This window comes from Mirounga angustirostris, unplaced genomic scaffold, assembly GCF_029215605.1.
Source record: "Mirounga angustirostris isolate CCGP_5_RB_7025 unplaced genomic scaffold, mMirAng1.0.hap1 SCAF_8, whole genome shotgun sequence".
NCBI classification, from domain to species: domain Eukaryota; kingdom Metazoa; phylum Chordata; class Mammalia; order Carnivora; family Phocidae; genus Mirounga; species Mirounga angustirostris.
Window position 1 is genome coordinate 119,089,270 of NW_026991716.1, and position 16,126 is coordinate 119,105,395.

Consider the following 16,126-nt stretch of genomic DNA (forward strand, 5'->3'; position numbering starts at 1 on the left):
TTCTTTATTATTTCCCTTCTTGTTCTCCACAGTTGGTGATTTTCTGCAGAAAAACGGCTGAGAAAAAAGAACCTATTTCATTTCCAGTTCCCATCACCGCGATTTCCACATGGACGTGACGTTGGGCCAGCTTCCGAAATGCCCAGGTGACTCACGCGGGGACACCCGGGGGCGGGGCTCAGGAGTTTCTCGCGCGGGGGGCGGGGCGGAGCGGGGCGGAGCTGGACGGGGAGGGGCGGGGCGGAGCGGGACGGGGCGGGGCGCCATTCGCCTCCGGAGCCCCCCGCGCCTCCCGCGCCCCCCCTGCGCCCCCTGGCGGCCGGCGGCCCGCGGCTCTCGGCGCCGGGCCCGGCGTCACGTGACTGGAAAGTCCCTGGGTGGAAATCCCCGCTCTCCGCCGGCGGTAAAACAGAAAGGGAAAAAGAGAACTGGCAGTCTGCAGTCTTCGCAGCGGGCCAAGTGCAGCGAGCTCGGAGCCCGTGGGGGCGGAGCGGTGACAGCAGCCGCCGGGACAAGTGCGGCGGCGGCGGCGGCGGCGGCGGGCGGCAGCGGGCGCGATCCACACCCCCGGCCGGCCGGGCCAGCGAGCGAGCGCCGAGCCCCGGCGTCCATGGGCCGCCTCCTCCGCGCGGCCCCTACCCCCGCCTGCGGCGCGCGCCTGCCCTGACTTGGACTGAGGACTTCGGAGGAGGATCGCGCGGCCGGGACAGGTAACCGCGGCGTCCCCTTGCCGTCTGCCACTGGCTCCCGCGGGGCCAGGGCTGCGGATGCGTAATTGGCGGCGACTCGCGGGCTGGCCCCGTCTACCTGGCCTGGGTTTTGCAGCGGTCCTGGAGGGGAGTTTGTTGGCCGTCGGTGCCCACTGTAGGTTTGAAATGCTAGGAGTCGCGGTCGCCGCGCCAGATGTTCGGGTGACAGCTCTGGAATCCTCCAGCCAGCTGTTCCTTTTAAATCCTGCCAAGAACTTAAGCTGCAGCAGACTGCTGGCGAGGAGCCTCCGGACTCCTAGGTCGGGTGGTCCTTGGGGTTTCGCTCCTTTTCGTGCCTTTTGTATTTTTAAATCGAGCTCTGGATGCTGTTGGACACGTAGACCTTGCAGAACCGCTGTGGCTTCTTCCCAGATTGTGCAGCAGCAGCCGCCGGTGGCATGTCGTGGAGGGACAAAACCCGGCGCGGGCGGGGGACTCGGCCAGCCAGCCTGTCCAGGGTCGGCTTGCAGACGCTGGGAGTGAAGTGCAGGGAGGTGGGTGGGGTCGAGGGACAGTGCTGATCTTCAGTCGCTGCAGTGGAAGAGAAGGAGTGTGCACGTTAAAGTGGGTCGTCGGCCTGCTTTTCGGGTGCTCCAGTTTACAGCGATCTGCAGGCCCCTGCCCCAGCCCCTACCCCACAGTCTGACAGTCTTTGTCAGCCCCCCGGGGCGTCCCACATCCTGCCACCTGGCCTCTCAGGAAAGCAGTGGTATTAAGTAAGGAAGGAGCTCAGCTCTTTTGAGACCGCTTTGTTTTCAGTTCTCCCTGCGTCTGATCTTCTTTCCTTGGAAAGCTGGTCTCTGGTCCAGGGTCTCAGGGCAGCATGTGGGGAGCACCGCTGTTCATTCAACAGTCCTCTGGACCATAGTCTGAGTGTCCCCAATTATTGAGCAGCTGGTTACTGCTCCATTCTCATGGTCTAAGGTGGTTCTTTGATTTTTGCGATTCTTTGTACAATTTTCGAAATTTCGGAGGGATACCTTCCAAAACTGCGATGAGGCATTTGTTGATAAAAAGTCAGTGAGGTAAAAAATGTAAAGGAAATGTTAAGGGTGATAGCATATGTCTGTACCTATAAGGATGTTACAGTCATAGGTCAGGAACATTTATTCTTTAATCTTAACGAGAACTGGGAATTTGGAGGGTGGGTTTTGATTCTTTTAAGGAGACGGTTCTGCAATCTGTGCAAGGCTAAACCTATGAAGGAGATAACCCTGGGCTATCTGGTACTGACATTTGCATGTCTTGCCTAGGCTTACAACTCTCACCATTTGAGGTCTTGGCTGAAAGATCTTTAAGTGAGAAGAGAATAATAGGAGACTCAGAAAAACAAAAAAGCAACACCTTGCTTGTTTCAAATCTTTTCACTTCCCGCCTCTTCCCGTCTGAGAGCAGCAAGCCCAGCGGCCACAGGGGTGATGTTGTGGGAATAGCGAGGGGCAGGTGTTGGGAGATCTGGCGTCTGGGCAAAGCTGTCTGCCCAGGATGGCGTGGAACCTGAGCAGGACCTGTACTTCTGTTGTCTTGGCTGCAGACGGGGAATAAGGTCATCTTGGATTTTTAGCCCCAGCGTCAAGCATGGCCCTCAACCTTCAGTAGGTTGGTCAGGCCGTGCTTTTTGAGTGATGGACAGATGAATGGGTGACATTGCGAGACGCTGGCCATGCCACAAAGTGGAAATGGGTGTATTGTTTTTATCCCCTCGTTGTGCTTGTGGTCCTGCTCTAATTTTGCCCAGTTCCACCTTCAGGGAATGTCTGACGGCAGAGGAAAAATTACCAACTGACCCAGAGAATTACTTCCCTCAGGCCTCACTGGCAAGCAGATTAGGAGTCCTGATCCAAAACTATCACCAGAAAGCAACCTTGGGGTCATCTAGTCCAACCTCTCTACTTTGAGTGCATCGCAAGAATTTAAACCACTTCATCAATGGCTTTAAGAGAGCCTAGACCCACCGAGCAGTGGCTTCCCTAAAAATCTAGGTTTCTTCTCACTCTTGCATAGGTTTAAGGTCTTCCTCAACTAAAAGCTTGCCCTGGCGAATAGTGTGATACAGGAGTGAGATTAACAATCGCCATGAAACTTCCTAGGGAATATCTTCGTGCTCTGAAGCCATCTTTGTCTTCATCTTGGAAACCAAGATGTATAGTGAGGCACCCTGCGAAGGCTTGTGAACGACAGCTGGCTTTCCACACATCTCCACACTGCAAGGATCCCGTGTTGCGTCAGTTCACAACATCCCAGGCTGTTGGCATGGGTTGGAGATGCCGTGTTTTGTCCCCTGCTTCCTTCATTTGTCCTGAGTGTCCCCCTGGCCATCTTTCCTTGCCTGCTTCCAGACTTTTATTTCCTTCCACCAGTGGATTATGCTTGAAGATCTCAGGGTGAAGACAGGGTGGGAAATGCATCTGATGTTGGTACCTGGAGGATGATAATAAATGTGGTTGGCAGTTGAGTTGGAATAATGGAACTCTGATGCCTGCTCTTGGAAGTGTAAAATTTATTCTTCTGTTATTGTTATAATTCTATTTCTCATTCTGATGTTGTGAAGTTCAATGGAGAGGTTCCAAAAGACTTATTGTTTGCTTTTAAAATTGCAAAGCATCTTACTGGAAATCCGCTTTTTCATTGGCTATAACATATTCAGTTTTAACCTTTTTAAGTATTATAATACATTTTATAAAGGAGCTCTTTATAAATATTTCTCTTTGGGGATAAAGAGGAAACTCTAAGCAGCAGCCTAGGTGACAACATAAAATCGCCAGATTTTTCGCAAAACATTTACTTTGCAGTATAGGAAGTGAGGGAGGGCTTAGAAGAGATCAATCAAGGCTTTGCCTGAGAGCAAGGGTTGCTGAGCAGTGGTCTTAGGGGAGGAGCCTACAGACTTGTCAGGGCTGCCTTGTGGCCGTCACTGGCATTCAGAGCTCCTAAGACCCAGTGGCGGTGTCAGGGGGGCATGAGAACCAGATGGGAGTTTGTTGGTTATGAGGTGCAGTACCTGGTGCTGACAGATAGGCTTGGCTCCCTGACAAACGTTACTGAAAACACGGGTTATTCCCCTCCTCCTCAGTACCCACCCCCCCGCCTTCCTTCTCTTGTTTAGACTAATCTTTAAAAATGATGTAACTTACAACAGTCCAGTGTGAGTTAATCTTGGGGGCCAGCTCGTATCCTGGGAGTAGAGGTGACTAAGATCTTTTGCCTACAGATTAGGGTAATGACAAGATCAAACACTGGGGTTTCCTGCAGGCAGGTGTATAGGAGTGGTATCAAAGCCGGGCTAACGGAATGGGTTTTTCTCCCCTCCTCTTCAGGTGTTGCAGAGCACAATGGCTGAACAACTCCTTCCCCAGGCTTTGTATTTGAGCAACATGCGGAAAGCTGTGAAGATACGAGAGAGAACTCCAGAAGACATATTTAAGCCTACCAATGGGATCATTCATCATTTTAAATCCATGCACCGATACACACTAGAAATGTTCAGAACTTGCCAGTTTTGCCCACAATTTCGGGAGATCATCCACAAAGCTCTCATTGACAGAAACATCCAGGCCTCCCTCGAAAGCCAGAAGAAGCTCAACTGGTGTCGAGAAGTCAGGAAGCTGGTGGCACTGAAAACGAATGGTAAGAAGCTTTTGTCTAAGGCTTGGCCCCCACGGTGCTGGGTCCCCATTCATTCAATAGTAATAGCGCTGGCCCAGACTCAAGTCTCTTGAGAGCATAGATCCCTTAGTATAGAATACTCTATAGAAGGCATGTGATAAAAGCAAGCTTGTTTTGCCAGTATTTTTAGGAAGGATATTTCGCAATTGTGCGTATTAGAGAGGAGAGCCGCCTGAGGCTTGAGGAATGCATTTCTAAACACCGTGCCTCCCATTGGAGGACTTACGTATCTAATTTTTGTGGCTGTTTGTGTAATCATTTGTAAAATACCCTTTCCTGGCCAGTAATGGAAACATTAAAAGGCTTTAAGTTCAAAAGGAGAGCGTGGTGTGAAAACTAGTATTATTATTGTTTCCCACTATCATTAGAAAATGCTCCTAATGATGACCTTACACGTCTTGCATTGATGGCATTTTAGGGCTTAGCCAGTGAATGGCTGTTGTCTGCCTTCCCCTTACCTAGCTTCTGTTGGGTTGGGTCCAGTGACATGAAGTAGAAAGATACTTGAGATTTTTAGCACAGACTTTAGACCTCTACTTCATTATTTTTAGGAATCCCTGGTTCTGAATTTCTTGCTATCTCTCTGTATCTGCCCAATGGCCCTTTACCACTAGTAGCTATTTCCTGTTTTAAACTTTACTGTTTTGTGTTTTTGACTATTTCCTTTGAGCAAGAGTGTGTGTATCATGGCCACATCCAAGCACACTATTTCATGCAGATACAAAATCCTACATTCTAATGTTGCTAATTATTACAAGAAGCAAGTAGGTTGTCCACGATCAATTAAATGCTTATAGTCGAGATGAGGGCAGGAATCAGGTTCTTACATAAGTAACAGTTCTTCCTTAAGACCACCTCGATCAAAATAATACATCCAAGCACAGAAATCCTTGTTGACAAAGAGAGGATAAGAGTATTAATTAACTTAGTTGGTACATTAACCTTGGCCATTTTTGAGTTGGGTAGTGTGGAGTGATTGGAGATACGTATTTTGCGGTGCTCCCGGGGGTGGGGGGTGTCTTGAGCATTACTTCAACGTCTTGCCTCTACTTCTGAAGCACGGATTCTTAGAAACAAAGGTAGAATGAAAACTGGGGAGAGCTAGTGTTTACATTTTTCTTGGCCTTAAATCAAGTGATGCGTAGAAGTGGGTAATTATGTTAAGTCATCATCAAGAGGTTTATATTCCTGACAGTTGTGGTTTTAACTGTCTCCCATTTTGTTACAAAAAAGAAACGGAGTGAACTCTGGGAGAGTTGGAAACAGAGAGATTCTGCCAAACTAGAGATGTGGTAGGAAGAGGAAAACCTTCTTATCATTAACAGAATTAACTGACATTTTAGGTTGAACTACTCCTTTAAGAAAACAATGGCTATAAATAGTAAACACTTGTTTTGCAAAGACATGTCATTAAAGTCAACAAAGATTCATGCTACAAATAAAGCTACAAAAGCAAGTGCATCTTGATAACATTTTCTGGGATATAGAAATGTGGGGGCTCAGATCCTCTTTATGTCCCCCCTTTCAAGAAAATTCCTTAAAATTCTGGAAAAGGAAAAAAAAAGATATTTAGGGGAGGGGGGATAGAAAAGGGACTTTTACTCTCTGGCTTTTATTAAGCACTTTTTTTTTTTTTTTTTTTTTTTAACCCTTCTCCTCTAGGAGGGTTCTACAAAGTCAGTGGTCTGTTTGGGCAGGGGGTGATTCACAAGTTTGCATTTGAGGATATGAGACTGCGGTGAATGAGGAAGGGAGTAGGTGGCATAAAATTGAAACTTGATGTGAAAAATTCCAGCGTCTATTGGCTGCCGCGATTTCACTTGTATAATGAGTAGCCCTATTCCAGCTCACCCTGACCACACCCACTTGGAAAGTCCAGGGCGCCCTTAGCAGTTTAAATGTCTACACACCAGAACAAAAAGTACAATAGCTGTTGCTCAATTGCTAGTCAAATAACTTAGCGCTGGGGAATTCCAGATGTTGCTTAGGGAATTTTGTACTGGTGCATCTCAATAAAGAACTGAAAGTAAGCACCAGAAGAAGAAAAAAAAGCCTTATCTTTGCTCTAGATTTTGCAAAGGGGAAATTTCAACAGAATGCAATCGTTGCCACACTTCTGCCAACACAAAAGGCTGAGCGATCTTTTTTTTGTTCATTCTTGTGAATACTTACTTAGCTCATCTTTCCGTATGTTTGAATTGCAGGGATATGAGCTGTGGATATAAATGCTTGAGGGGTTTTCTTTGTTGTTTTGTTTTGTTTTTGTTTTTGTTTTTGTTTTTACAGTTTGACTCTGAAGAGTTGATAAGAAATTTCAAAAAATGTTGATGAACCCTACTTGTAGAGTAATGTAAGAAAACAGTTGAACTCTTTATAAAAACAGTGGTGCACTTGGCCACAAGATATTAAGGAGTTGACTTTTTTGGTATCAAACATTCCCCCCAAATGTTTATTGTTTGGGGGTTGGAAAAAAGGCAGTCTCTTGAATTGTGGGGTTTAACCTGTGAAAGTAACAAATTAATGGAGTAAAATTAGACCTGTTTCTCCCAATGCTCAAAGGCAGGCTGAGGAGGTAATGTGGTGTTCTCGATCCCACTTTATAAACCAGGAGAGGAAAATCCCAGGCCCCAGAGGCCTCAGTGGAATGGTCAAGTCATTTACCACTGAGTCATAGCCAGAGACCGTCCCTGTCTAGTAAATGGAGCCAAGCCAGCTTCCTGGCTTATGCATGTTACCCCGTGTGTTCCCTCTAGAGCCACAGAGGGATAGGGCCAGTGTCTTGGGCAAAACATCAAGGAATGCTAGAACGGGATGGACTTTAGAGATCATAATCCAATACCCTCATTTCACAAAGAGAAAAAAAAACACTCAGAAGTGGAGGAATTTCCCCCAAGGTCACACCTAAACCAGTTAGGGCAAGCCAGGCTAGAACCAAGGTCCCCTGATAATCAGTCCCTGGCCCCTTTGCTCTGTTGTTGTCAGTCATTAAAAATAAGAGTGAAAAGAGTGTGGTGTTTTGTTTTGTTTTTCCTTAAAGCTGGCATCACCTTGTGAAATGTTCTCAGTTGGCTGTTGGACTAAGAAAGTAAACCGTTTGTATCTCTCACATGCCCCTTTGGGTCCCCCATACTAGGCAGCAGGGCTAGTGCATTCGAAAAAACCTTTGCGAGGCCTTTGATGTGTGTGGCTTCTGTCCTCAGGTGATGGCAACTGCCTAATGCATGCTGCTTCTCAGTATATGTGGGGTGTTCAGGACACAGACCTGGTCCTGAGGAAGGCACTCTTCAGCACTCTCAAGGAGACGGATACACGCAACTTTAAATTCCGCTGGCAGCTGGAGTCTCTTAAGTCTCAGGAATTTGTGGAAACGGGGCTTTGCTACGACACTCGGGTATGTTTTGTTCCCCACTGAGTGCCTGTCGCTAGAGCTCCATGGTGGGGAAAGGGTCTCTCGGGCCAGCCCCTGCTCTCAAGGAGCATATGATTTACTAGGTCACATGAACTTGGCTAAGCAAAGCATAGTCCATGGAAAACACCAGAAACCTCCCTGTGGGATGAACCTGAGGCTTTTGTCACCGCTGCGAGGTTTCCGGGCAGCAGATTCCCAGCTGTGGATCTCTTCCTTTTAGCAGAAGGGCTTCTGCTCATGGCCTTTCCTGTGATGTTTTGGTTGCTTTCCAGTGTGATTGCCCTTTGCATGCTTTACTGAGCCTGCCAATCAAATTCAGACATGGGGCTCACCATTCTCAGTCACAGGCTTGGAATTTTTATGCACGTTTGGATAAGGGGCTTTGGTGTTAGGCCTCATCAGGGATTTTTTTTGAAAGCAGGTGCTGTCCCCATCTTCCCCCACTTTTAAGTTGGCCTTATAGTGGGGAATAAAGTAAAGGAAGAAAACCAAAATGGGGAAAAAAGGGTGATCATTTGAATGATGATTTCCAGAAAGGGGAAAAGTAAGCTGAGTTATATAAATGAATAATTGTAGAGCGAAGTCAGACTGAGTTTTTAATGCATAGTACATTCAATCATGATTTTCCCTTTACCCACTTGTCCTTAGAATTGGACCGATGAATGGGACAGCCTCGTCAAAATGGCATCCACAGACACACCCATGGCCCGAGGTGGACTTCAGTATAACTCTCTGGAAGAAATACACGTATTTGTCCTTTGCAACATCCTCAGAAGGCCAATCATTGTCATTTCAGGTGAGATGCCTGCAGATTGCTTATTTGTATTTGAGTGCTAGTCAGCTTTCATGCTTTTAGCTCTTAGGAAAAAGCGAGGCTACCCGAGTCACGGGCAATAGTAGCTGAAGGGAATTTGATGAAAATCACCTGAGGGCCTTATTGCTCTTGTTCTTTCCCTGAACAGACAAAATGCTGAGAAGTTTGGAATCGGGTTCCAATTTTGCTCCCTTGAAGGTGGGCGGGATTTACCTGCCTCTCCACTGGCCAGCTCAGGAGTGCTACCGATACCCCATCATTCTCGGCTACGACAGCCAGCACTTTGTACCCCTGGTGACCCTGAAGGACAGCGGACCTGGTGAGTACACTGAGCATTGATTCGCATTTGTAACTGCTGGTAGATACTGGGACGCCCTGTTCCCACTGAACATCGGGCTCTTCTGGCAATAGCCTCGTATATGTTTATTACATATTTTTATGTGACTACAGTGTTCTGTCACGTGCTTGATTAGCAGCAGTAATGCAGTGGCGGTAATTCCTGTGCCCACTATCTCTGGGTATGGCTTGGAAAGCACTTTCCACAGCTTAGTTGCAAGTAGGAGATCTGTGCATACATGTGACCACCGCCCTTTGCTGTATGACCGAGTAAGGTGCGCAGAGCCCTGGCATGGAGCAGGTAAAAATGTCTTGTCAGGTTAGCTATTATTATGATAGCTTCCAGTGGAAGAGGCCGGGTGCAAAGTGCTCTCGGGACGTTATTGCATTTCATTTCATCCTCATGGCGTCCCTATGGACTGTAAGCACTGGGAGTCTTGTTTTACAGATGAGACCTTTGAAGCTCAGAGAGGTAGGCTCAGTAACTTGCCCGATGTCACAGAGCTTGATAGTGGCAAAGTCAGAATTCAGACTCATATCAGTCTGGTTCTGAAGTGTGGCGATTTACCCAGCGAGATCCACTGCCTCCAGGCTGCCTAATATTCTCTGAGCTTCCAGAACAAAGCATTTCATATTAGAGTTTAGTGTAGTTTGTTTTCCCATCTGAGTCTGACGGCGGCTAGGTGATACTTTTCCACCCTTTCATTGTATTCTTTCTGTGTTTTCGAAATGTGATCATTATATATGCGGCCTCACACATAATCTCATTTAGTAGAATCATGTGTCGCTTATGTGTTCTTTCTTTCCCTCAGAAATCCGAGCTGTTCCACTAGTGAACAGAGAGCGAGGAAGATTTGAAGACTTAAAAGTTCACTTTTTGACGGATTCTGAAAACGAGATGAAGGAAAAGCTCTTGAAAGAGTACTTGATGGTGATTGAAATCCCTGTCCAAGGCTGGGACCACGGCACCACCCATTTGATCAATGCCGCAAAGTAAGAGTTTATCCTTAGCTCTGTCCTTTGTCGTCTTCAACTGCTTGTACTTCCGCCACATAAGCTGATGCCACCCCAGAGCTCAACCATAAAGTTATTTGAGGCCAGTTTCCTCCAGTGCAAAACAAATTCAGAGTGGTGTATGTGAGTCAGCCAGAAAGGATGACCGGGGGCCGTACTAACTTGGGTTTCACGTGGGAACGAGTAATTTCTCCATGGTGACTTTCCTGCACATCTGGATGCTGACAGTCAGAATTGTGGCTTTTAAGTATATTAAACCAAGGATAGTTTTGTTGTGTTTTAATTGCCCTAGTACTAGGCTAGCAAGTGAAAATTCTTGGAAACAAAAACCTTTTTCTCTTGGCTTCTTGGAAAGGACAGACACATCAGACACAGTCAGGGTTGTAGAATGTGTTTATGTGGCAGCCGTATGATTTTTGCCACGTGGAAAGTGGAGGAGAGAGCCAGAGTGCGCATCGTGCGGCTATCCAGATCTTAAACACTGGCTTTATGTTGGAGAGATGCCTGCTCGTAAGGACTTGAAATAGACCAGAGGGGACCACGGAGGCATAGGAGGATCAGTTTCTCAAAGCGGAGGCGGACACGTGCCAGAGGCTCAGAAGTCAGTGGGCAGCGCCTGTGGGTGTGTCTGCTGCTCAGTCACCGCGCAGGGCAGTCCATGCTGATAGCAACCGGGTGCGAGTTTGAGATTAATAACGGCAAGATACAGGCAACAAGGTCCCAAAGTAGTTTGAACTACAATGTAGACTAGTCCCAAATGAACAGCCTACGTAATGCTTTACTAAAAGTTTGATCTCAGAGAAGTTAAAAAGTAAAAGTGACTTTTTAAAAGAGGAATAGAGTCATCCAAGTGTAGAGGCATCCCCAGAATAGCCCTCTCTTTAGAATTATCAGTAATTTGGGGTGGACCAAGATTGATTAAATAAGACTGTGATTTTTGAAATAGTGAAATCTTCTTAGCGGTATTGGACTGTGCTATATTGGAGGTGCAGACTCTTTATCGTAGGCCTGTATTTCAACGAGTGGTTATCAAGTTGTTGCCATAATCCACATTCTAAAAGTTTGCCCTGTGAGCTAATGATGTGAAATCGTGTGTGTGTCTGTGTGTGTCTGTGTTTGTGTGTGTCCGTGTTTGTGTGTGGTCTCATATTTTTCCTTTTGGTCTTTAGGCTAGATGAAGCCAACTTACCCAAAGAAATAAATCTGGTAGATGATTACTTTGAACTTGTTCAGCACGAGTACAAGAAATGGCAGGAGAACAACGAGCAGGAGCGGAGAGAGATGCATGCTCAGAATCCTTTGGAACCTTCCGTTCCGCAGCTTTCTCTCATGGACATAAAATGTGAAACCCCCAACTGTCCGTTCTTCATGTCGGTGAACACGCAGCCGCTGTGCCACGAGTGCTCAGAGAGGCGGCAAAAGACCCAGAGCAAATCCTCAAAGCTGCACTCCAAGCCAGGCCCCGAGGTGCTCCCTGGCATGGCCCTTGGGGCCTCCCGGGGTGAGGCCTATGAGCCCGTGGGCTGGAGCCCCGAGGAGCCAGCTGGGGGGCCTCATTCGGCCCCTCCGACGGCACCCAGCCTCTTCCTGTTCAGCGAGACCACTGCTATGAAGTGCAGGAGCCCCGGCTGCCCTTTCACGCTGAACGTGCAGCACAACGGACTTTGTGAGCGCTGCCACAACGCCCGGCAGCTGAACGCGGGCCACCCCTCGGACAGCACGAGGCACTTGGACCCCGGTAAGTGCCGAGCCTGCCTGCAGGATGTCACCAGGACCTTTAATGGAATCTGCAGTACTTGCTTCAAAAGGACTACGGCAGAGCCCTCCTCGGGCCTCAACTCCAGCGTCCCTCCTTCCTGTCACCAGCGGTCCAAGTCAGACCCCTCGCAGCTCATCCAGAGTCTCTCCCCACATTCTTGCCACAGAGCCGGGACCGAGGCTCCCTCCGGCCTGCGGACTCCAGGGGACAGGGCGGGGACGAGCAAGTGCAGAAAAGCTGGCTGCATATATTTTGGGACTCCAGAAAACAAAGGCTTCTGCACGCTGTGTTTCATCGAGTACAGAGAAAACAAACGTGAGTGAAACGATGGATTTCCTAACCCCCGTTTCTAAACCCCTGGGCTAGGGGCGGTTTTGCTCCAGAGCTGTAAGAAAGCAGCCCCTCTGGGCCGTGGGGGAGAGTGCGGCTGGCCCAGAGGGATGGTCACGTGGAGGCCAAAGACAGGGAAAACCACCTTCCAAAGCCCTGCAGCCCCTCGTAGATAGAGTTTGTAGGTCGTTCAGCATCTGGCATTTGTGAGGCGGAGTTTAAACAAGACTTCTTTGGACACGTAGGTGTAAATAGAGAAAAGTCCAAAGCGGAAGGGCAGTAGCTGGAGAGAGGGAAGTTTCTGCTGACACTGTGAGAAAACACGGGTGGTCTTAGAAACCTTTCACTTGAAAGAGGGACGGACGGACAGGCAGTTGATGTCCCTGCTTGTTCTGTTACTATATCTGGCTGGTGCAGCAAGTTCAAAAGTGAGACCTTTGTCCAGTCAAAGATGTGTCGATAATGGCATTATTATCGTTTTTTTCTTTCGCTGAATTTAGAAAAGGCCGTGCTCACGGATGCACGGCCCAGGCTGCCCTAACCGGTATCCAGAACTTGTCTGTCTCTAACGGCGGTGTCTTGCTCTCCACTTGGAGACCACCCATGGCACTGATGAGCTCCACCTCTCTTTTAGATTTTGTCACTGCCTCCGCGAAAGCCAGTCCCACGGCCCCCAGGTTCCAGAACGCTGTCCCCTGCCTGGGCAGGGAATGTGGCACCCTGGGAAGCACGGTATTTGAAGGATACTGTCAGAAGTGTTTCATCGAAGCTCAGAGTCAGAGATTTCACGAAGCAAAAAGGACCGAAGAGCAATTGGTGAGACATCTTGAGGTACTTCCCCTCCCTGTTGGGCCAGCCCTCCTTGCTGGAGCCCCTGCTTCTGATAGACTTTCCTCCCTGCCAAGTTCGGGGGAAGACTCTGAGGGGGGTGGGGGGTAGAAGTCACTGTGGCCCCCCGGGGCTGGAAGTGCAGTAGCTACTCTTGATTTTCATGGCCTGAGTGTGCTTTAGAATTCATTTAAAAAGTAAATCACGTCAGCCATAGAGTCAGCCATAGAGTAAATCAAACCTCTTCAAGTCTGCAAAAAGCCAGATGCCAAACAGAGACGGGGTGATTGGTGGTAGCCACACAGGCGGTTGAGCGAGCTGCAGACTTCAGGAAGGAGTCCTTTATCAGGAGACAGGGGGAGGACGGGTGCATCCACACAGCGGCATAGAAGAAAAGCAAACTTTGGCTGATGGGTGCCTCTCCTGTTGTTTACAGAAGGGTGGGGATTCTATCTCGAGAAGGGCAGCTTATTACTTACTAACGCAAGCGGAGGGAGCGGAACCAGCAATCGCAGGCCTCCGGGTCAGGCTCCGCTCGGTGGTTGCGCTTGGCCTCCGTGGGGCCGGGCCTGCTGTCGTGGGACTGGGAGCACTCGTGCTTGGTGAGCTCCCGGGCACAGAGTGCACGTGGGGCTTTGGTTCCCTGGGTCAGGCGGCTGCTCTCCACCCCCACCGCGCTCTTGGTAGCACGCGCGCCATCAGACGAGATTGCCTGGTGCTCTCCCTGCCAAAGGGGCCAACAGTTGTCTCTGCTCTTTCCATTCAGAGGTCGAGCCAGCGCAGAGACGCGCCTCGAAGCACGGCGAGCGCCTCCAGGCCCAAGTGTGCCCGGGCCTCCTGCAAGAACATCCTGGCCTGCCGCAGCGAGGAGCTCTGCATGGAGTGCCAGCACCTCGGGCAGCGAGTGGGCGCGGGGGCCCGCCGGGGTGAGCCGGCTCCCGAGGAGCCCCCCAAACAGCGCTGCCGGGCCCCCGCCTGCGATCACTTCGGCAACGCCAAGTGTAGCGGCTACTGCAACGAGTGCTTCCAGTTCAAGCAGCTGTACGGCTGACGGATGCGGCGGGCCGGCCCGGCCCCAGGGACCCTCGAGCCTTAGCCGGCATGGTGCTAGCCCCGAAATACTGCGATGCCGCAGCGGGGAGCTGCGGGCGGCTTCGAGCAGCGGCGGAGCGAAGAGGAGCTCGCGGTCGCGGTCGCGGTCGCCGCCAACCTGCCCAGGTGGCCTTGGAGTGGGAGCGAGAGCGAGGCCAGTGACTGGCCGCGGATGGCGTCCGGTCCAGCCCGGGGCTCCTCCTCCTCGCCTCCCACGGAAGGCCAGGAGCTTCGTGGACTTGGAATGTGTGCCGGGACTGCTTCATCATCTCGGGAGAAAAGGGAGAAGACGCTGGGTCAGGCGGGCTGGGAACCCCGGAGCCGTACCCCCGCCCAGCCCCACGCCGCCGGGCTCCGAGCCGTGGAGCTGACCCGCCGCGCCCACGGGCCGTCGGCCGCAGGTTCAGGAAGCTCAGGGAGAACGGACGGAAGGACGTACTCAGTGTCAGGGGTGAATGGTCTCTCCCTCCCCGCCTCGTCCGTTTCCCGCGGACGCGGCAGCCACGGAGCCATCCACAGACTGTGGTTCTGAGGCTGCTGAGACCGACTCAGTTCACACTGAAAAGCAAACCAGCTGCTCTTTACAGTATGCACCTTGGAAAAAATCAGAATATTCTAGTAGGAATATGTGTGACGTTTTGGGTATCACTGTCTTCACTTCTAAAGAAGTTAGCCTGAACTGAGGTGTGCATAAAAGTGTGTACATTTATAATGTACCCTTATATTATGTATGAGGGGTTTTTTTTTATGTTGAAATGCCGCCCTAGAGATTTAAGTAGAAGACTGAATAATAACCTATTTTCTGGTTGTTGTTGGGGCGCCATCTGTATACAGCTTGCATGAATTCAACCAGCTGCCTTGTTAAAGTGAGTTCCCTATTGTGTCTATGTAATTCACTTTATTTATTTTATTTCAAACTTCAAGGGTATTTAAATGAAGACGTTTCTTCTGCTCTGGGTAAAGCGCTTGCTGTAGTGTCTTCTTGAAATAATATATTCATATTGAGTCCTCTTTCAGGCGAGTTCCTGAGTACCTTGGGGATTTGGTCTCTTCGATGTACTGTGGTTGTCTTCCCTAAGAAAGAAGGAATTGCATCAAAGATGTATTCAGTAAAAGCTCAGGCTTCTTAATGAAACTTGGGTCAGAGCCTCTTCCTAGCCAGACGGGGAAAAAAAAACCAAAACTGCTCTCCACGGTCGACAGACGCCTTGAATATCCTACCTCCTTAGAGATAAGATTGGGAAGGAATGGGGATGAGATTGGAGAAGGTCACCGGGACGATGTGACCTTTAATGACAGTTTTATTTGCTGTGTTAACGCTGTGTCCTGGCAGTGACCTCACAACCAGTGGCAGCTTAGCGCTGGGACAGCAAAACCCTGTGACCATGAGCATAAGGAAATTTCTTTCTGTCCTCAGCCTGCAGTTTCTGTTTGCTTTGTGTTGCTGTCCTACCTGTTCTAGAAAAAAAGGGGGAAACACATTGTCCCCAGAGGTAAAGGCTGCCATTTTTTTTTTTTTTTTGGGTCTGGAACTTATGACCTGAAAACATGAGCAATCTAACTCTACACAGCCTTTACCTGTGTTAACCTGACATGTTTGACACCTCGAGTGCCCTAAGTCTATTTCCTGAACATAAATCTTCATTTTTTTCTAAAGATCTCAAATAAACTTCAGTGTTCATCCAGTAATTCTAAAGTCAACATTTTAATATTTTGTGTGTATCAATATTTTCATTCTTAATGTGAAAAAATGGAATTATTTATACTTATTATAGAAAGCATTTGAAATTTGCACATTTAGTTGTCCCTAATAGAGAGCTGTTTACTCTGTTGGATTCTCTCAAGTTTTCCTAAGTATGTGTAACTTTTCACAAAAGTCAATATTAAAAAATAAATTATTTAAGAACAGATTTTGATGTCTTCTGTTTACAAATGGTGAGAGAAAGGGACCCAAATACTAAGGCCATGTCTCCCAAACAGCTTCATTTCGAGGTACACCTGGACAGTGGACACGTGCCCCACCCCCGTGTAGTAAGAGAACTTTGCGAACGTTGTAACGACATGAGGGTAGGGCATCGTTCAACCGCGGGGACACCGAGGCCCACATAGGAGTGGGAAGGGTCCACCCG

At 49.0% G+C, this 16,126-nt stretch overlaps 1 protein-coding gene across 7 annotated transcripts; it reads left to right on the plus strand.

Annotated features, from left to right (window-relative positions):
* Positions 1–429: 429 nt before the first annotated feature.
* On the plus strand, positions 430–15,903 carry TNFAIP3 (TNF alpha induced protein 3). 7 transcript variants are annotated; one of them, XM_064598147.1, is made up of 10 exons: positions 430–710; positions 2,840–3,242; positions 4,067–4,376; positions 7,616–7,806; positions 8,473–8,620; positions 8,787–8,957; positions 9,787–9,967; positions 11,158–12,062; positions 12,712–12,908; positions 13,672–15,903. In XM_064598147.1, exons 2-10 carry the CDS (start codon positions 3,225–3,227, stop codon positions 13,954–13,956), a joined length of 2,406 nt encoding a protein of 801 aa, XP_064454217.1. In that variant the 5' UTR covers positions 430–710; positions 2,840–3,224; the 3' UTR covers positions 13,957–15,903. The 7 variants fall into 7 exon arrangements, with proteins under 7 accessions (XP_064454217.1, XP_064454222.1, XP_045721573.1 ...); XM_064598152.1 differs by having other exon boundaries at positions 12,712–12,893; positions 15,015–15,903; XM_064598149.1 differs by lacking the exon at positions 430–710 and adding an exon at positions 889–1,465.
* Positions 15,904–16,126: the final 223 nt, after the last annotated feature.

Coding starts and splice junctions, on each gene's coding strand:
- TNFAIP3 (XM_064598147.1), top strand. Junction 8,621..8,786: donor GCCAATCATTGTCATTTCAG/GTGAGATGCCTG, acceptor TTCCCTGAACAG/ACAAAATGCTGAGAAGTTTG. Junction 8,958..9,786: donor CCTGAAGGACAGCGGACCTG/GTGAGTACACTG, acceptor TCTTTCCCTCAG/AAATCCGAGCTGTTCCACTA.